At 46.3% G+C, this 20,326-nt stretch overlaps 5 protein-coding genes across 6 annotated transcripts; 2 read left to right on the forward strand and 3 right to left on the reverse strand.

Moving 5' to 3' along the window:
- Positions 1–1,423: 1,423 nt before the first annotated feature.
- On the reverse strand, positions 1,424–2,442 carry DFL_008018 (uncharacterized protein; the record flags this gene model as incomplete). Its single annotated transcript, XM_067637690.1, has 2 exons — positions 1,424–2,118; positions 2,196–2,442. The coding sequence occupies 2 exons, from the start codon at positions 2,440–2,442 to the stop codon at positions 1,424–1,426; spliced, it is 942 nt and encodes a 313-aa protein (XP_067485654.1).
- A 2,271-nt stretch (positions 2,443–4,713) lies between these two features.
- On the forward strand, positions 4,714–9,198 carry DFL_008019 (uncharacterized protein; the record flags this gene model as incomplete). 2 transcript variants are annotated; one of them, XM_067637692.1, is made up of 2 exons in its annotated part: positions 4,714–6,626; positions 6,757–6,784. In XM_067637692.1, the coding sequence occupies 2 exons, from the start codon at positions 4,714–4,716 to the stop codon at positions 6,782–6,784; spliced, it is 1,941 nt and encodes a 646-aa protein (XP_067485656.1). The 2 variants fall into 2 exon arrangements, with proteins under 2 accessions (XP_067485656.1, XP_067485655.1); XM_067637691.1 differs by having other exon boundaries at positions 4,714–9,198.
- A 1,567-nt stretch (positions 9,199–10,765) lies between these two features.
- Positions 10,766–12,140, reverse strand: DFL_008020 (uncharacterized protein; the record flags this gene model as incomplete). Its single annotated transcript, XM_067637694.1, has 5 exons — positions 10,766–11,073; positions 11,140–11,314; positions 11,383–11,561; positions 11,620–11,675; positions 11,752–12,140. The coding sequence occupies 5 exons, from the start codon at positions 12,138–12,140 to the stop codon at positions 10,766–10,768; spliced, it is 1,107 nt and encodes a 368-aa protein (XP_067485657.1).
- Positions 12,141–14,091: 1,951 nt separating this feature from the next.
- On the reverse strand, positions 14,092–15,826 carry DFL_008021 (uncharacterized protein; the record flags this gene model as incomplete). The annotated part of the gene is made up of 3 exons (XM_067637695.1): positions 14,092–15,272; positions 15,337–15,512; positions 15,576–15,826. The coding sequence occupies 3 exons, from the start codon at positions 15,824–15,826 to the stop codon at positions 14,092–14,094; spliced, it is 1,608 nt and encodes a 535-aa protein (XP_067485658.1).
- A 2,094-nt stretch (positions 15,827–17,920) lies between these two features.
- DFL_008022 (uncharacterized protein) lies at positions 17,921–19,632 on the forward strand (the record flags this gene model as incomplete). The annotated part of the gene is made up of 3 exons (XM_067637696.1): positions 17,921–18,213; positions 18,271–18,958; positions 19,024–19,632. The coding sequence occupies 3 exons, from the start codon at positions 17,921–17,923 to the stop codon at positions 19,630–19,632; spliced, it is 1,590 nt and encodes a 529-aa protein (XP_067485659.1).
- Between the last annotated feature and the right edge of the window lie 694 nt (positions 19,633–20,326).

Below are 20,326 nucleotides of genomic sequence, written 5' to 3' on the forward strand. Positions count from 1 at the left end.
ATAGAAATTTCGGAGGGAATAAGAGGTTGACGAAGAGAACTACTCAATCTTAACACGGTTAGTATCTCGCGTTGGGGTACATCTCGCAGGTGGGTGGATTACGTTAGATTATAAAGTACCAATATTAGAATATAGTGAGCTCAAGCAATTTCTGCATGATCAGTTTTATCGCGTAAAGTGAATATCCGGGTCTGGAGTCCCAAGATAGCCAATACTCTAAGTACGTTATCTGAATAAGGTTAAATGCAAGGCCTTTGCATGAGGACGAAAGAAACATTGATTGAGCTTGTCAAATCTAAGCTTATATAATACGTGTTAGGTTGGAATTACGTAATAAGTATTCTATCCGATGCTTTTCAAAATAAAAGTTTCGATAATCGTTGAGGCGACATTTAGAGTTTTTAAGCGAAACCATTAGGGGTGTTTTCGCATCGGTACTCCTAGTTTAGGGTTAAATGAAAGGTATCTTTTCGTTGGCTACTGCAAAAGAAACGAGACAAACCATAGCAAATATCTACAATTCGACGCACAGATCACAAAAATCCCGTATGGGAATCTAGCGTATGCAGTAAGTGTTGTGACATTATCATTCCTGTCTATCACACATGGACGCGCTGGCACACACAATCATCTTATGTTACAGCCTTCTAACACATTTGTTAACAGATTTTGCCTTGCATGCCTTACAGGCCTTTTTATGAATCGCCTTCCTTCTCCTAATGCTCTCACAATAGGTTCTGTTAATTCAACTTTCCATTAGATGTTTGTACCTTATAATTTATAAGCATTTTCCTTATATAAAAATACATATCTATTGAACCATTAACATTAATAAACATTTATTAATTTAGATCCGCGATAACTTCAAGTTAAATCCATTTTTTTTTATTTTATAAACTATGTTATAACCTTACCGTTTTATAAACGCCGCCTTAAATTTTTAATTTAATGTTTGATAATAATTCCTTTGGTATAATATGAGTTCACAAAGTATATCATTTGGAATTTCATCATTGGTAGTAGGTTAATTAGTAAACTTGTTATAAATAATAAACTTAACAATTTCGAAACCAGTGCACTGGAACGGTTAGTCAGCTTTATGTTCTCTACTCCACTTTCTAAAGCTGGGTCTATAACAATAGACATTGATGCATTCGATATCCGTCTTAAAGCCCTTACAAAACTAGTTCAAACTTCTTACATGCTTTATGGATAAGGTCGTGATTTCAACGGGTCCCAAGCATACTAGTATATATCAGAAACCCTGCTTCCACAAGACACCGAAGGGTTTTGCACTTCAGAAGTGAAGAGTAAAGAATATTGCAAAAATTCATAAATATTAAAGATACCATCTATATACATCCAGCGGCTCCTTCCGACATATACATTAACATTACCTCATCATAGTTTCTAAAATATAGACCTAGCCACTGAACTCGGAGACTCCAGTTAGATATACTTTATTATTGTTCTGCTCAGGATATACGGGAGGCGTTTGGCTAGGGTAGATATACTGAGGACTCTGGCCAGGGTACACTGGCTCGGGGCTTTGATCAGGATACGTCGGCTGGGGACTCTGATCGGAGTATCTTTGGTGATAATCTCTTTCGGGGTTATACCCTTGTATTCCGCCGATTTCGTGCAGTTGTTCTTCTTTTTCGTGGTATTTTCTCTCTTTATTCGTCCTAAAAAACCAGATACCAAGTATTAATAGTGTCAACAGAGCAGCAGCCCCAACGATGATACCGGCGATTGCGGCAGCTCTCAGTCCCCCAGAACTAGAATTCGAGTTTAGATTCCCACCAGCTGTACCCGTTGTTAATCCTCCTATACCCGTCGATGTATCGGTCGAAGAAGACGAAGTTGTACTTCCGGGAGACGATGAAGATGTTGTGCTGGCGACAATGACTCTGGAATCCGGTGTATCCTGAGGCAATGCGATTTCGCCGCTAGGAAATGGTTGATTAAGGGGTCTGCAGCTGTCAAACCCCCGCTCAGTGCTAACGCCGCCTCGGGATCCTTGTGGGCAACAGAATGGGAAACCGCTGTTGTTATATAACCCCCATTCGTCGTTGGCGCAGACGTTGTAGGTGAGTAGTTGTTGAGAGCAGTCTGCCTCTGTAATACGAAATTTCAGACGTTAGAATCTACTAGCGACAACAAGCAACTGTGAGGGAACGGAATATTGGACATGCCAGTTGCACAGCAGGCAGTATTATCTTCGTATCCTAATATTGTGACGGGATTCCGACAGAATTGACCTTGTGGACAACATGCTCGGAATGGAGGTAATCGCGAGCCACAATCGACTTCGCCGGCTAGACAACTCCCTGGTGTTCTTGCTGCCCAACCCCCTACAAACATTGGATCTTGACCTGCCGTAAACGGAGTTGTAAGGATAAGAGAAATCAGAATTGGAGAGAATTTTGCTATTAACACCATCGTTACTGTATATCGACCGCGAATCGGCAGGCCCCAATTGAAAAGAAAGTTTAGTATGAATATCAGAGAAGGGTATTGCTTGGAGTGATGGATCAGTAGAAAAAATATTGGAACCTACAGCCGGTTGACATTATATAAAACAGGAACTACAAGGCGAGACGATCCGGATGTCAAACGACATAATATCCTTCCGTCTGGACCGCCCCTTTCAGCCTAGCTGAAGAAAATCTTAAATATTACCAATTCTGTCCCAAAGAAAAGGCAGGCACATTTCCAGTGCATGCAGGCATTATCGGAATCACCTTCCCTGCTAGAAGCTGACTTCATGATCTTCCGTTGTACAAAGACTAACCTAAATTTAGGCCGATCCCAGCTGTATTCTCTCTAGACTAGCTGTACGATGTCCCGACCGACACTACGTTGGACTAGGCCGACGAGTGACAAGCATCGAATATAACGGCGACTCCAGCGAGTGGTTTCAGAATCGGACATTTGCTCCGTAGGTTAGACTCATTATAGGGCTTAAAACGGGATTTATTGATATTGTAGGGCTGACTAGCATCGAAAGCTTACCATGAGCCAAGGCGGGCCAAGACATTTGAATCATCAAATATGATTCGATATCGCAATTTTGTGACAAGGGTGGAGAATTTGGACAGGCAAACAAATTGCAGGGTGAAAATTGCAACACCAAAGAAGATGTCGCTGGGCAGGACGAGGCATATTATGCAATTAATTGATTGCAACACGGAGGGAGGGGAATGGGCCCATTAATTGTCCCCATCTGACAAGTTTTTTACGCTTATATTCAAACTTTTGTGATGGTGAATCAAATGTGATTGGTGGTGTGGAAAGTGCTTTTAAGGAGGTACTCTTAGCTTTGTGGTTAAGAAATGGATACTACCAATGGATCTCGGAAGCGAAGATCCATTGGGGTTTTATTCCCTGGAACACCTGTTTCATTGATAGCTGATACCGCAACAGGGGCGAGGGATGAGATTATGACAATTAATTTGATGGGTACTGCTGTTGAACGAAGGCTGGGTAGCGATGTTGATGACCACTAGCAAAAGATATTTGAGGACTTGGATTCCGAAGATATTGAACCTGAAGGGTTGAAGCAAGATGTTATTGCGGAAGGCATGGAGTTCTGTATTGACGGGGGAGCGGATATGACTGCCTTGGAGAGGTTGATTACGAAGAGCAAGGTTTTTGTATAGACTCCGGATTGTTTTCAGACCCTCTTTTCCATCAGGTGTATATATGGTTTATATTTTAGGATGGAGTTAATAATTAGATACCCATTGTATTTCGTTTGAGAATTAAACATTTGAATGAATGCAATGCAGTCTTTAAGCGTAATTTTAATACTTGAAGAAAGCAGAACGGCTAATATTCCCAGTATTTTTAGCTCAGGTTTTCTCTATTTCAAGAGGACTGTCATGGTTTAGATGTTAGAAGGTTCAAGATTAAACTAGCAGTTGCAGTGATGTATATGGGCTTGACGAAATGTGGTATTTTGTTCAACGCAGATATTTGGGATGCAAGGCTGAGAAATTTATCAGGAGAATCCCTCGAGGCTCAAAGTTTCGCTGAGCCGTCGCCCATTTGCAAGGTTGGTTCTATTAGTCAATAAAATCCATAATGTGGCCAAGTATCATGTTTCGGAAGACGAGTTCTGCTGGAAATATTCTACATATCCGCAACAGTGCGTGAAGCGCGTTTTCTGACACTGGAACCTGCGGCCTTGAAAGATCCGGATCCTTGTTAGAAGGCTTTGATTTGGCTAAGGATTGCTGTGCCGCAGCCTTGCGTTCTGGCCGGTGCATCATGTGGTGAGTTTGCCAAAAACATCGCTGCCTAGCGGTATGCAATGCATACTCTCTTCGGGCTCTCCTTTCCATATCTCTCCAAACTAGATTCTCTTTCATGAACTTCAAATATCTTCGAGCGATACCGATAGCATGATTTTACTTTTGAACAAGGTGAGAATTTCAAGTATTCTTGTGGCTAAATGTTGGAAACGGGACTAACCAAGCGCGAGGCTGCATGTTTCCGACAAGTCCTGACTAGACAACAACCTTTCACAAACTTAAGCCACTTCGATCAGAGTGCTAAAGACTAGTCTCGAGTGCTAAAGACGGGAACCCCACCGGACAACGATACGACGACTCGGAGTTGATAAGATTGTTACATAAATACTGCTCAAGCGCGAGATCGGGATAGCATCAAGATCGACGAGGGCTCTAGGATCTAAATATCCCCTCCAAAATGTCTAAGAGGTATCGAGAAGACGAGGATTGCCGAGATGCGCCGACAACCGCCAATGTCCGTATAAGAAAAAAGATATACCTTGACGCCGAAGGAGAAGGTGCAAGACGACCGATTCGAACGGCTTTTAATAAGATACTTTCACACCATGACTATACAATTGGATGGGTGTGCGCTCTGCCTCTCGAGATGGCTGCAGCTGTAGCCATGTTGGACGAAATCCACACCAATCGCGGCCTGGTAAAACATCCCAATGATAACAACACATACACTGTTGGGGAGATAAACAACCACAATATTGCCATTGCATGCCTACCTTTTGGAGTGTACGGTACCACTTCCGCTGCAACAGTCGCAAGTCAGATGTCATCAACTTTTACATCAATAAGGCATTGGTTGATGGTAGGGATCGGTGGAGGGGCGCCCAGTGCAAAAGTTGATATTCGACTCGGAGATATCGTGGTTAGCAAGGGAGTGGTACAGCATGATTACGGAAAGACTGTCGGAGAAGGTCAATTCGAACGCACAGGGTTGTTGAATAAGCCGTCACAAACGCTTTTAACGGCTGTTGCTAAACTGCAAGCGGAACACGAGAGGGTGAAGAGCCGAATCCCAGAGTTCCTCTCTGAGATGCTGCAAAAAAATCCACATATGGCAACAAAGTATACATACCGCGGTCAAGAGCAAGATACATTATTCGAAGCGGAATACGAACATGTCAGCTCAAAAGATACTTGTGAAGGTTGCAACAAGACGAAACTAGTATCTCGAGCCCCTCGAGCCGAAAATTATCCTGTGGTTCACTACGGTCGAGTCGCTTCAGCGAACCAGGTAATGAAGCACGGGGCTACCAGAGATCGATTAGAACGAGAGCTTGATATCATTTGCTTCGAGATGGAAGCTGCTGGGTTGATGGACAACTTCCCCTGTTTGATTATCCGAGGAATTTGCGATTATTCTGATTCGCACAAAAATAAGCAGTGGCAAGAATATTCAGCAGCAACTGCTGCCGCATACGCTAAAGAGCTTTTATTCGCGATACCTGCAGCACGGGCTGTAGGAACGCCAAGGGCCACGGCCGTCGCCACGCCAGAACTCATAGAACAACGTCAGAGTTTTATGGAGGCATTAAAATTCGATCAAATCGACGCTCGACAGGCAACAATCAAGAGCGCTCATGCCAAAACCTGTAAATGGTTACTCACGAAGCCCGAATACCGTGACTGGCTCGACGTTAATCTAATTTCTGACCATCATGGCTTCTTGTGGATCAAAGGGAAACCCGGTACTGGAAAATCAACGATAATGAAGTTCGCCCTCAAACACGCCGAGGAAACGATAAAGAGTGACCTAATCATATCGTTTTTCTTCAACGCGAGGGGAGAGAACCTGGAAAAGTCAACAATTGGGATGTATCGATCCTTACTATACCAACTTTTGAAGAAGGGTCCCAAGTTTCAATTTGTTTTTGATTCTTGGGGATCGCTACTGACTTCAGGCAACAGCGACGCCTGGGGTATCGAGATGCTTCAAGAAACTTTCAGCCGCGCATTAGGAGAACTCGGTCAACGGCGCCTAATATGCTTCATTGATGCCCTAGACGAATGCGAAGAAGACCAAATTCGAGATATGATAGCTTTTTTCGAGGGTCTCGGCCAGTTTGCGGTCTCAGCGGGAATACAGCTACACGTTTGCTTCTCTAGCAGACACTATCCACATATTACCATCAACAAAGGACGAGAGCTCATTCTGGAAGGACAAGAAGGCCATAGCCACGATATAGCCAACTACCTAAATAGCGAGCTAAAGGCAGGGCGCAGCAAACGAATTGAGGAGATCAGAGCTGAGATACTGGAGAAGGCGTCCGGGATATTCCTCTGGGTTGTGCTAGTCGTACAGATACTCAATAAAGAGTACGATCGAGGCCGCCTACACGCACTTCGCAAGAGGTTAAAAGAGATACCCACCAAACTAAACGAGCTGTTCAAAGACATCTTGATGAGAGATGCCCAGAATATGGGAGAACTGTTACTCTGCATCCAGTGGATACTGTACGCAAAGCGACCATTGAAGCTTGTAGAGCTCTACTTTGCAATTATAGCCAGCGAATGTCCAGGCGAATTAGGTGTCTGGAATCCTGAGGAGATCACTGAAGAAAATATGGGAAATTTTATCTTAAGTTCCTCGAAGGGGCTCGCCGAAGTGACAAAATCGGCAGATCAGATTGTTCAATTCATTCACGAATCAGTGCGAGATTTTCTTCTCAAAGACAACGGACTTAGCGAACTGTGGACAAAGTTCGGTTCTCAAAACAGCCATGAACGGCTAAAACAGTGCTGCTATAACTACATCAAGATCGATATGTCCCAGGAGCTACCCCTGAAGAAAGAACTACCGGTCGCGTCAACCGCCAAAGCCACTAACCTACGCCGCCTAACATCAACAAAGTTTCCGTTTCTAGAATACGCAGTACGTAATGTACTTTATCACGCCGACCTCGCGGCCATCGGTGGGTCTCCTCAGGAAACCTTTATTGATAGCTTCCCTCTGAAAGACTGGATAATCCTGAGCAATCTTATCGAACGGTATCAGGTACGACGGTATACACCCAATGTGAGCCTACTGTACATATTTGCCGAACAAAATCTGCCACATCTCAGCAAGATCGAGCTAAAACGAACCTCCAATATGGACATTGAGGGAGAGCGTTATTGTTACCCGATACTTGCAGCCTTAGCTAATGGCAATGACGATGTTGTCAAGGCTCTCTTAATGCCAGATGTAGGCCTGCAGCATAGGAATTCTACGCCTGCAGATCCGTACACCCAGTACGAACAGGACATAGATGCACTCCTCAAAGAAGGGTGCGGTCTAAAAGTATCCAAAGGTCACACCCTTTTAACTCACGCGGCAGAACACGGTAAACAGGGTTTAGTAAACCTTTTGCTCGCAACTGGGAAGGTTGACATTGATGCGCCAGGCAAAGACGCTAGAACACCACTATCTTATGCTGCGGCCCATGGGCACGATGGAATCGTATCAGCGCTATTTGACAGAGGCGCCGTGTTGAAGTCTCGAGATAAGGGCGCCAGGACGCCATTATCGTATGCTGCAGAGGGAGGGCACGCAGCAACGGTCAAGCTCCTACTTGACCGGGGTGGTATGCCGGGTTCTAGTTATGGCACTGAAGCGATCTCCTATGCTGCGGCTAAAGGACACACGGCGGTCGTGAAGTTGTTACTCGATAAAGGTGCTAAAACGGACTATATGGAAGCCAATGTGCACAAAGCACCGCTGTACTCCGCCGCAAGTAACGGACACATCGCATTGGTAGAGATCCTGCTTGATAGAGGCGCGAACCCGGACGGTAGAATTAAGTTTAGTAGCAAGCCCGCGATTTGGAAAGCTGCAGAGGAAGGGCACGAGGAAGTAGTGAGACTGTTACTCGAGAGGGGGGCTGACCCGGAGTCTCGGTTTAGCGGCCGCACGTTGCTATCGCTCGTTGCAGAAGTTGGAAAGGAAACGGTAGCGAAGATGCTGCTTCAGAAGAATGTTGATCTGGAATCTAGATTTCACTATAGTGGCCTGACACCGCTATTGTATGCTGCGAGGGCGGGAAATACGGCTGTGGTGAAGTTGCTCCTCGAGAAGGGTGCTGACCTGGAGTCGAAGTCTAATAATGGCCAGACAGCGCTATCAGAAGCTGCGGGGGCGGGACATACGGCTGTGGTGAAGTTGCTCCTCGAAAAAGGTGCTGACCTGGAGTCTAAGTGCAATGATGGCCAGACAGCGCTGTCATATGCTGCCTGGATGGGGGAGCTAGAAACGGTGACGTTGCTTCTCGAGAAAGGTGCTGACCTGGAGTCGAAGTCTAACAATGGCCAGACAGCGCTATCAGAAGCTGCGGGGGCGGGACATACGGCTGTAGTGAAGTTACTCCTCGAGAAAGGTGCTGAGCTGGAGTCTAAGTCCAAAAATGGCCAGACAGCACTATCATATGCCGCACGGAAGGGACGTACGACCGTGGTAACGTTGCTCCTTGAGAAAAATGCCGAGCTAGAGACTAAATCCAACAATGGCCAGACAGCGCTATCATATGCCGCACAGGAAGGACATACGGCAGTAGCGGCACTACTTCTCGAGAAGGGTGCTATCGTGGATGCTAAAGATGGATGCGACAGGACACCATTGCACTTTGCTGCGATGCACTACGAACAAGGTTTCGATTTTTCAGAACGATTCCTACCTAATGACAAGACTGAGTCAGCGTTAGAATTAATGGATATCTCCACAACTGCAAAAACAGTGAAATTGTTCCTTGAGAGGGGTGCCAATCCAAGGGCTAAAGATATTGCAAGTAATACGCCGCTGCACTATGCCCAAAAAAATAGAAACTCCGCGGTAGTGCAACTACTAAAACACTGTATGAGAAAAGAGGCGCTACGGCACGTTGTCCCCGATGACGAGATCATAGTTATAGAATAAGGTTTGCGGTCTAGTGTCCTGTACTAAGAGCATCTATATACATATTCCTTGTCAGTTTCGTCCAAATATGTGGATACGGTATCTACAAAGAGCCCTAAATCGATGCAATCTGGTTTACGGTCAATATATATAGGGTCCACTGCTTTAATCAAGAATTTTAATTGCGAACTAATATGATAGTAGAGAATAATACAATTCCGCTTTATGGATGGCTTCGCATCGCTCAAAAGCAGTCGCTTCTATTGACTCAACCTCGCATGACCCATACCTCGTAAGGTACATGAGGGAAAGCTGTTAGTCCTAGTTTTTAATCCGATACCGAGAAAAACTCAGCATCGAACTATATATACTCGCCGCTAGCAACTTTTCCGAGCCCCCAGCGCCCTATAGACCCCCAAAGGCTGTCTTATTCTCCACATTAAACTCCTCCAAACTCTGCGGCTTCTTCTCTTCCGGATAAAACTGTTTTATACTTTCCTCAACACCCTCAATAGACTTCTCAACCGTGGGTCCAAAATACCCATAACCCGCTATCAACAACATATTCTCTAACACTTCTTGACCCAATTCCCCCGTCGACATAAATTTAATATACGTTTCCTACTCCAACTACACAAAATTCACCTTCTTCCCGTAACCTTCTTAAAAACCTTACAAACTTCAGTTCCGCTTTAGGAACTGCTGGCCTGAGAAATACTAACCGGCGTACCGCTAGTAGCCTTCTCGAAGGGCCTTAGAGTGGAGTAAAGCCCCTGTTACAAAGTTTCCGATATTCCTAGCAGGATTGAACCATGGGTATCTAACTTCTTTAGCGAGTGGCATGGCAAAAATGTAAGTTTCACCGCCTCCAGACTCGCTTATGTTACTTTTGAGATTCTGCATAAACATTCATGCTACGACATTTACGTGCGGGATAAGCAGGGAGGCAGTGTACTCCCCGATTTCGGCTTTTCCGTCGAAGCGGTGGACGTTGGGGTACTCGCCGCCGGATACTTAGTATAACTATATACATATATAAAATAATTTGGTTGTATTAATGTATAATTAGCACTTTATTATTTAGCTTTGGGATACATAATTCTGAGCAGAAACTTTGAGATTGAGAGATACCTTTTTGAGTATGGCGCTGATATTTATGTAGGGGGAACTTCTTGCAGTATGGATATTGAATGTGTGATCTACTACAGACGTTTAGATTGGGTGTTCTCTTCGTCCGGCATGATATTGGATGTCGTGATCTGGGTTACAGGAAGCTGAATATCGGGCAAAGTCAAAATTAGGAACTGGATAAGAGAGAAACGGATGCGTACAAATAAAGCCCCAGATATGAATACTAATTAGCTGGACACGGATGTCTGGGTGATGGGGATAGACTGAAGGTACATATACTAGTACTAAGGGCTCCTTCGATCTATTATTAGACTTATTGAATTTAGGTATACAATGTCTATTTATCTACGAAATTTATCGTCTTAGAATCCGGATGCTTATTATTCTCGGATGATAGAAAATTACTGGCAATTTATGTCATTACTTGATGGTTTAACTTGATGACTTAAAGCAATCCTCAATCTAGGAAAGTAGCAGGTACCGGCTCACTCCACACTGCTAAGCTTTCATCACCAGCTGGCTGTCTTCCCGTTGGTGTGTTTTCATTGACGAGGTCGCCATCGATATAATGTTCCACCATGAACCCGTTAGGATCCCACCAATAATCAAAAATCTGGCTGCCGAGTTTATGTCTGCCTAGACCCCATACTGGCTTATACCCTTTTTGTTTGAGCCAGTAGTGCCCCATGTTTTGGCTATCATAGTCATGGACCTCAAAGGAAGAATGATGGACATGCTGAGCTGCAGCGACCGAGAAAAAGAAAGCTAGCGATACCCGAGATGGTTAGGAGAAAGTTCTTAACGGTGAAGCGGTAAAAGAGACATATTCACAGTGATGGTCTACGTATTCTTTGCCTCTGTCAACGTGCAAAAAGGCCGCGACGTCAGACTTTTGCCCGGAATCATCTTGGGCGTAGAGGATGTCTGAGGGAACGAGATTGAAGTGGCTTGTGTACCATTGGAATTGGAGCTCGAAGTCGTGGATGGTGAGGCCGAAGTGACCGAGCTATGTACGCCCAGGATTTTAGTTGAAAGTCGCTTCCTTTTTACGAAGTAGGGGACTAATGGATATACTTTATGGACTGCGGCGGGCCCGGGCTGGAACCGCTGGAAGGCCCCTTTTCTGGGTTTCGAGAATTCATCGTTAACTTGAAGAGCTTCCGCCGGTTGTTTTGTAGGCTGTGGTCTAGGAGTCGCGCCGTAGACGAAATTCACCGGGAAGCCTTCCGGATCACGGACAGTCGTCAGGTGGCCTGGAACATTATCCTACCCGCTTAGCCCGTAAATACCAAAGGGATCTAGAATATATACCTCCGCCCGGCGCATCTTTTAACTCAATAATCTGACTGTTGCCCAATTTAGAGGCCCTGGTCCATATTTTGTCGTTTCACGTCAGCTTCGGCCCTCATATAATAACTAGGACCTGAATCGTCTAAACTACACCTCTCCAAGTCCTCCCAGCTCTCAACCTCCCACGACCCTCCTAAAAATTCTTTCTCCTCCCCGATTTCTGCATAGTAAACGTATTGATCTATGCCGTATCCTCCAAACCATATCGCTTTTTCAGTTCGTTTAACAACTTCCATTCCAAAATCCAACAAGAAAGTAATCAAGTCATCGATCCCAGACGATGGATGCCGGTAGCGCATATGTGAAACCTTGGTGATTTTTATTTTTGTAACTGAAGGGGAGTAGCTCCAGCGAGTCGGAGCGACGTGTTCGATATCCTCCATGGCGATCGGCGCTGGAACTGTACGACCAGAATTCGGGATTACATTGTGCCCGTCGGTCGGACGATCCTGCGTTGAGGATGTTGGAATCTGGTAATCCATTTCGGTGCAGCGCTGCGGCCAGATCTGCTACTAATAACTATCGCGAACAATTGTTTTCGAAATGTCGATGTCTGTTTAATGGTGTCGGAGGTTACGGTCGTAGGTGGCTCCGATAGATGCTTTCTGCTTTTGGAGCCTTAGGATGACGCCCCAGGTTTTCTCCACATTGTCGTCATCACTGGTCCAGGTACTGAAGCCCTGAACCGATGTTCGCTAGCAGCCACTTCGGCCCGAAAATCGCAAATGCAAAGTGTTAGGGGCTCACATTTGACATCGGCTTGCACCCGGGTTTCCAGGAAAAAAGAACATGCAAGGAATACAAAATTCACGAAGTTCTAATCCCCCAAACAGTTTCATGCCGGGTCCCGTTGTCAGACCGAGGCTCAGGCATTTGTGGGATGGAATTCGAATATTCCCGACACGACCCAAAAGTCAAGTTTCTCGTAAGGAAGATGTATGGATGTGCTGCTTTGCGGATGAAAATATTTTTTTTATCGACTAGAAATTACGGTGCGTGATGTTTCTCTTCGACGGTAGAAAGATTTAAAAACGCACATGACGAACCAATAACATAATCTGCTAATATATTCTTACTGTCAAGCCGTCGCTCTCAGGAGCTAGCTCGTTCGCGTAGGAAAGTGCATGCACAGTTGAGGAGTTTGGCGGATAGGGGAAGCCGTCAATCAGACCAAGGTCTACTAGTCGCTCGAAGGTGTTGATCAGTGGCCATCCACTCCTGGTATTGCTTCGTTGACCGCTTCACGAGCCTCACAGTCGCAGTCATAATGACTTCTGGATCCCCCGCATGAGTGTTCTTATGTTCGCTATATCTACTACCATCATATACCGTAGACTCATCAAGTACGATCTCCTGGTGAGTATCTGGTGGCAATCCCTCGCCTTCTATATAACCTTCTAAATTGATATTACCTCCAGTACTAGCATCGATGAAGTCCCGAACCGTTGTGGTTTCTGTGCACTCAAACGCCTGTAGATAGGTCCATCCGAGTGGCGAATTCGTTGATATCTCAATCTTCCAAGGCGGCTTGTCGTCGGGCCCCGTGGCCGGTTTTATCAAACGTTCGTCGAGGAAATAGCAGGTTGAAATATCCCAAGTATCTTGTAAATTCGGATTTTCCCACCAGCTCCCTCTTCGGAATCGAAGCCTGTAGCATTCTACAGCTCCATTTCTTACCACACAGCTGACCATACTAATGAGGTCGTAGATCATCATATGAATGAGAGGGAAGCCTGGGTTACTGGAGTGATCAGAATAATATCTGGTTGCTTGCAAATATTTGGTTTGAAGTAAGCTGCTCCAGAGTGGAAATGCTGCGGCGGCAGCGATTTGGTCAACAATTATGTCGAGATGGGAAAGGATTTCATGATGTATTTCCTTGGGAAGGTCGCTGAGGGGCATTATGTGCTCCAGTCAAGTACTTAAGTCGGAAAAAATAGATGTTTTAGATGGATTTGATCGGTGTGTAATTCCTGCCTGATACGTTGCTTTGCTCTATCACAGCTGTATTGTCTACGTAACCCCGCTTTTGTCTAGAATCTGAATTAGTGGTGCTAAGGCGCCTAGACTAAGGCCTTGGTGCTGTCGAGCCGGATCTCTTGTAAACAACTTTGTGATATCTCGGCACACTCTTGCAGGACGTTTCCAGACATGGCAGAAGCCATCGCGATCCAAAGTGTTAAGGGTTCTTCGACGGGAATGTGCGATCGTCGATTTGATACGGCGTCCGGATTCTGCCCGCGCTGTAGGTATGCATGTAGATGTTTCCTTTCGCGATGCAATTATAATCTAAGATAGTACTCTATACATGCGATCGCTAAACCGAAGGTCTAATTAATGCAATTCATTATCGCTAGCAAAACTTACCGCCTGCTCCTCCAGAATGTAAAAGCAACTTCATAATCGTCATTATCGTGATAACATCTTAGTCGTCTAGTTACCTTCATACGGCCATCCACATTCCGCCCAATTTCCACCATCTCGTGCCCACCGCAGACTGTCAACAAAGGCAGAAACTGTACACCGACCTTTCTCGTCTCTTTTGCATGCTTTTAGTTCCATTATTCTATCGTTAATGATCACCCTTACGAACTCCTCCTTTTTATTGTCTTTGCATTGTAACTTCTCCACGTACATTCTGCTAGCGAATGGGACTAGTTCTGCAGCATTGAATTTGCTGTCTTGTTCCATTTCAATGGTAGAAAGGTTTTGGATGCCTTGGAAGAGGTTCATGGCCGAAAAGATGGAAGTCATTGTGTTATCGTGCGAGAAGTCGGCGTAGAGTTTTCTCCCAAGCGGGAAGGTGGCCGAGTCGCTGTCGAGGGTGGCGTTGGTCGTCGTGGAGTCATTAACCGGGGTACCAGTTAACCGAGAGATGAGTTCATTGGTATAGCCGATACCTTGAGCTGGCCCTAACGGGTTGCCTGGGCCATACCCGTAAAACTTTCCTAGGGAAAGGTAGTAGTTATATGATTTGAATTCGTGCTTGCTAAATAGATCGCAGAATTCCGGGAGCGGGTCGCCGTTTGGCTCTGCGACGGTATAGAACGGACACAGAGACATTAGGTTGATGGTATCCTGGGGAGTTATGTCGACGCCAGATATTTCTTGCTTCAACCATTTGATAATCGGCTTCGTGAAGACAGAGGCATATCCGGTTTGAGCTGCTGATGCAACGTTGGAGAACTTTCCGGTCTCGAATTCACGGCAAGTGCCGTGGTCCATGGTATTGTTGAATGGGTAGCCTTCGTAAATTAAAACCGGGGGTGGAAACGGGATGACGGGTCCACCAGTTTGTTTCGTCTTTTCGTCAATGAAACCTTGTGTGAACTTTTCACCGGAGTCGATGACCCGCTGTTGGGCTGAGAATCGGAAGAAGGGATCATTATCCGACGCTAGTGATTTGTAACGACGGTAGAACCTGACACCCGAGTTGTACATCTCCTGCTCGCCGAATGTTGTGAGGGTGTCGGAGCTTAGTGTGTATTCGAAGGTCCTTATGAAGGAAGTTTTACGGGAATAAGAGGTCGCTTGGGATTGAAGTTTGTTGATGGTTGTTTTAATCCCCTCGCCAGCACCTTTCGTTGGATATCGAGCACCGTGTCGGGAGAGCACTACATAGTACGCAGTTAGATACCGTGATATAAGGAGATGGTTTGTGGGTGTGGATGAAAATACCGTTTGCGAAAGTGACTCGGCAATGGTGATACCTGTCTAAGTTTGCATCGTTGGTAGATTCCATCGAGAAGTAGGGCGAATATGGGCCCCACGAGCGACTGATATCCTTATGGCAGTGATAGCCATTATCCGGTGAGTCGCAGCGTCGTTGTCTCAAGATGGGTTTCCCAGTGGCCCTACATGATGCACATATTAGCATACGGGTTATAAACCACGACAAGCCCGTATGTGAGACTTACAATTCCGTCAACAGCACCATAGGTGTTACGAGGCCCAAGATGAACATATTTGCCGAGAATACGACCAAAGACACACAATCTTCGCGGCTGTAGAGGATTTTGTTATCCTCGTCCGTGTAGCTATAGCTCGATATACAGCTTCGTCTCCAGTTCGCGATTATGAACAAGAGAGCCAAGAGCAGGATAGTAGCTTTATACCATCGAACCCGCAGTTTTCCTAGTGGGAAGCTAGATTCGAGAAGGATACCCATGGTGCTGATGTAACGGAATGCGAGAGTTCGAGGTTATAATTGGCGGTTAATTTGTGTTGAGATGATCGTCGGCGACATGCGGACAATCTTTCATGCCATAGCTCCCAGCTATGAGACCAAAGTCACAATCAAATCGACTGCCCGAATTAGAATCGACCTGGGAAGTCTTCGCTGCCTTCCTGAGAAGGAAATACTGCGATCGATGATGGTCGGACGAGCTCAGGTCGGGGAGCTTGGAGGTTAAGTGAGGGCCTTAGTGATGTCGCGACGGAGGTGGCCTCCGAGCCTCTATGGAGCTATTCCAACAGCCCTTGGCCTTTCAGCAGCCGTTGAATCTCTTCAAGACACGATAACTATTGCCGGAACGGAACGGACGAATGTCGAAGACAGTATTCCAAAGAAACGCCAGAAACCGAGATCGTGGAGACTTTACGTGGGAGCTAAAGCGAACAGGCAGCCATCGTCGCCAGGTGTTTTGTTCCTGTGCGCTTGGCACCTTTCCGAACGTGACGAACCGGCGTCCGCTCATTGGATGAAGCTTTCGTAGTCTCGATGACACAAAAGGAAGTCCGAAGTTGAAGCACCAGGGTCCCTTTTGGTTAATTGAAAGAAGTCTGAAGCTCAATGCTTAGGACGCAACAGTCCCTTCCAATAAACATCTTAACCAGTCCTAACTATTGGGATTGTTTTGGAGCGCCCTAGCTAGATCCCCAACGAGCTAACGAAACCAAACCACTCGAGGGCGAGTCATTTCGAGCCATCACCTGGGCAGCCATCAATGTTAACTACAACCACCCCGAGCAACGCTACTCACGAACCGAGTACACGTGCAAGCAGCACGGACGCCTCCTCAATGCGACTGCCATCAAGCCTGTTAGCCAGGCTCGAGAACGTGCTCTCGGGACTTCGTATTAGACGTTGTCTTCACGACTTCGTTCAATTCGTCTATGTCGTGTGAGGCTTGCCTGCATTGGATTGGTACTGGCCCTCCGTGACTAATACATGTCGACTTGATTCGCTATTACTCACAGCTATCATACCATGAATTACGACCACGAGCGTTAAACTACAGGGTAGAATGCGATTTCGACGACTTCTGCGAAGCTGTATGCACTATAGCAGCCTAGGCTGCCATCGGAGACAGGCCTCCCCACGCCGTTGACCCAGAGAAAGCTTGACTCTCCCATCCGCACCAAGGGATCCACCCTACAATCTCAACGACAGCCTTGAGAGACACCGAGAATTTCGCTTTTAAAACTTGACAGCCGGTTCAATTTGATCGCGATCATGCCAGGTGAATTGACCAATTGAAACGCAACCCGGAGAAACGTTGCACAAGGGTTCGAAGTTCCATATCGTTCGGCTCGCATAAAAATTCCATGCAGGCGTACTATGGCATTGCAACTAGAGATGAATGCGCCTGCCCCACGCTTGAGCTTCCCTCTTTAATGGTTCAAGGCCAGGGTACTCAATATCGTCATCGTGTATTGGCACCGTTATCCTGGCGAGAAAGAAGGCAGCAGGACATACCGACAGCGTTCCAAGCTTTTAACCTTTGCTCCGCTTCTTAGCGAGATCGAAAGGTTTTGCCCCGGTTTACACAATTGCACAGCCCTTCCCAGCCCTCTCTTCTCTGATCTTTGAATCCCAAACATGTATACCATTTTCTTACCGGATCGAGAACTGGGTTGGTTCGGAAACAGTAGGGTCGTTGTCGTATTCCGAGCGAGCTGATCAGGCACTGGATATTCGACGGGACCTGCATGCATACATGACATGCAAGGAACCTCATTCGGTCTGTCTCGCTTTTTAGAATGTCTCAATCTAGGGTTGTCTCTGCAGCTTCTTGCGGCCGAGTTTTCCGAGAGAGAAGCTCGCAGCTGTGCAGCCTGGTGCCAATACTCTTGATTGACGAAAGAGCCGATACCTGGTAGTCTAGTGACGATCTATGGTAGCTTGCGTCGATGGCTACTTGTATAAAGCGTCATGATTACCCCAGTGCTACTGATTCTCCCTCTGTAGTTCCTCAACGGACTCAACCCTCCTTCTCCTCCCCAGCAGCTGCTAGAACGTTCGTCCCTCCGAATCAGCACAATGGTCAACTATAGGACCTTCTCCTATGCCCTTTTGGCAGCCAGCCATGTCACCGCTGTTCCCTTCACCAGGCGCGCGGAGCCCATCTCGGGATTCGTCAACCAGACAACCTGCAATGGCAAGACCTACACCTACCGCGCCTTAAATGGTTACGGTTTCGTACCTAGCAACGGCAGAGATAAATTTGGTGATACCGTCAGCATTGGCAGCAGTATAAAGATTTCTGGTTGGTCTTACGACAAAGCCACTGGAAGTTACACTGGTACCCTCTGGGGCTTGCCAGATCGTGGTTGGTATGTATTCAGACATACTTTCGTTTCGATCGTACAAATTTAATCGAGTATCTATAGGAACGTAGAGGGAACAACTAACTTCCAGCCAAGAGTTCACAAGTACACTTTCAAGTTTACTCCAAAGAGCTCATCCGCTACTCCCAATCTCGAGTTCAACTATCTCGACACAATCCTTCTCACGGACCCTAACGGGCAGCCCTTAACCGGCCTTGACCCCAACACTATCCACAAGGTATCGGGTTACCCAGATCTCCCGGCGAGCTCGTACACTGGCGACGGTTGGGGTGGTGAGGGCCCAGGTGGCATCCGTGTCGTCCTAGATGCCGAGGCCCTCGTTCTCTCCAGGGATGGCGGATTCTGGATCTCCGATGAGTACGGTCCGTACATCTACTCCTTCTCTCCGGAAGGTAAAGTCCGAAAGGTCATCCGTCCACCGAATGCCATCGTACCGCTTCGTAATGGCAAGGTCGACTTCTCCTCCAACAATCCACCCAGATACGACCCAAGCCTTATCCCAAACCCTGCGGACCCAACTCAAGGACGTTCGAACAACCAGGGCTTGGAAGGTATGACCGGATCCTTTGATGGTCGTAACCTTTATGCACTTCTGCAGTCCGCTGCGACGCAAGAAGGTGGTCTGGAAAAGACTACCAACCGCAATGCTCGTCTTTTGAAATACGACATCAGCGGCGTTGAGCCAAGATTTGCCGGTGAATGGGTCGTCCCACTCCCACAATTCTACGATGTAAGCTTTCCTTCTATCGCAGTGAGACACGGGTACCTTGAGCATTTCTAATGTCCTCTTCATAGCCCAACAAGTCCGCCAAGAACAACCCACGCACTGCTGCTCAGTCCGAGATCCAGTGGGTTGGTGATGACCAATTCTTGGTCATCGCCCGTGATGGTAACTACGGTGGCGGCGGCGTAGATGGTACTACTTCCTACTACCGCCAAGTAGATCTCTTCGATATTTCCGATGCTACCAACATCAAGGGCAAATACGATAACTTTAACGACAGCATCACTGCCACCTCCAGCTCCAAGGTTCTCAAGGATGGCATCACACCCGCTCAATACTGCCCGTTTATCGACATCAACTTAAACTCTGAGCTCGCCAAGTTCGGACTCCATAATGGCGGTGCTCGTGATTACGGTCTCTTGAACGAGAAGTGGGAGGGATTGGCACTTGTCCCTGCTGATGCTGACGTTGGCGACGATGATGAGTGGTACTTGTTTGTGTCGAGCGATAACGATTTTATTACTCAGGATGGATTTGCGGATGGTGGTGCCATAATTTTCAGCGATGCTAATGGTTGGAATTTGAACAACCAGGTCTTGGTCTTCAAGGTCAAACTCCCAGACCATTCGAGACCGTTTGCCAGGACTGGGGCTGGAAAGGGCGGATTGGCTGTCCCTTAGATTCCTTTAGCCCTGCCTTTTGATTTACATATTCCGGCTAATCCGAAGACTAGTTAGCCTTGTTCCGGTAGTTTTTAATGGGAACTAAAGTTTCCGCCTAATAAAGATTGATTGAATGTAATGATGACATAATGGTTAGATTCATGCGCGAAGTATGTTTACTATTTTCTGTGAATATACTATGCTGAAATAATAACTACATTCTTGTACATTCTTTTCTCTTCCCCAAATTCCTGCCATCGACATGTCACGGTCGCGAGATATCGGGATGTATGTTACCGCTCTTACCCGTCGACCGATCAATCAAATATCTGCGTACCACTGTGGGTGAGCGAGAATCTATCAAATCAAGAAAAGGCTACGTTAATATCTATCCCTCATATCATCACATATCTGCTGCTGATCCAAAGAAGTGCCATTGAAATCGTGGATGATAACTGCTTGTTTACAACGAGGACAGTTCGTATACGGTGCTTTGATAAATGGAACCTTAGAAAGATTCAAGTAGTAATCTTCAAAGCTGGCGATGCTGCCAACGTTATTGTAGAAACCACATTCGATAGGCTGTCCAGGATTCATCATAATGTACGGAGCCGGTCGAGAAGGAGTAGAGGACCAAACGGGCCTTGTGTTGTTCGCAAAAGTAGTATGATGGCCCTTTGAGGAGGTGCTATATGCTATATCGTCAACAAAA

Source organism: Arthrobotrys flagrans (assembly GCF_004000055.1).
Source record: "Arthrobotrys flagrans strain CBS H-5679 chromosome Unknown unitig_1, whole genome shotgun sequence".
Classification (NCBI taxonomy): Eukaryota; Fungi; Ascomycota; class Orbiliomycetes; order Orbiliales; family Orbiliaceae; genus Arthrobotrys; species Arthrobotrys flagrans.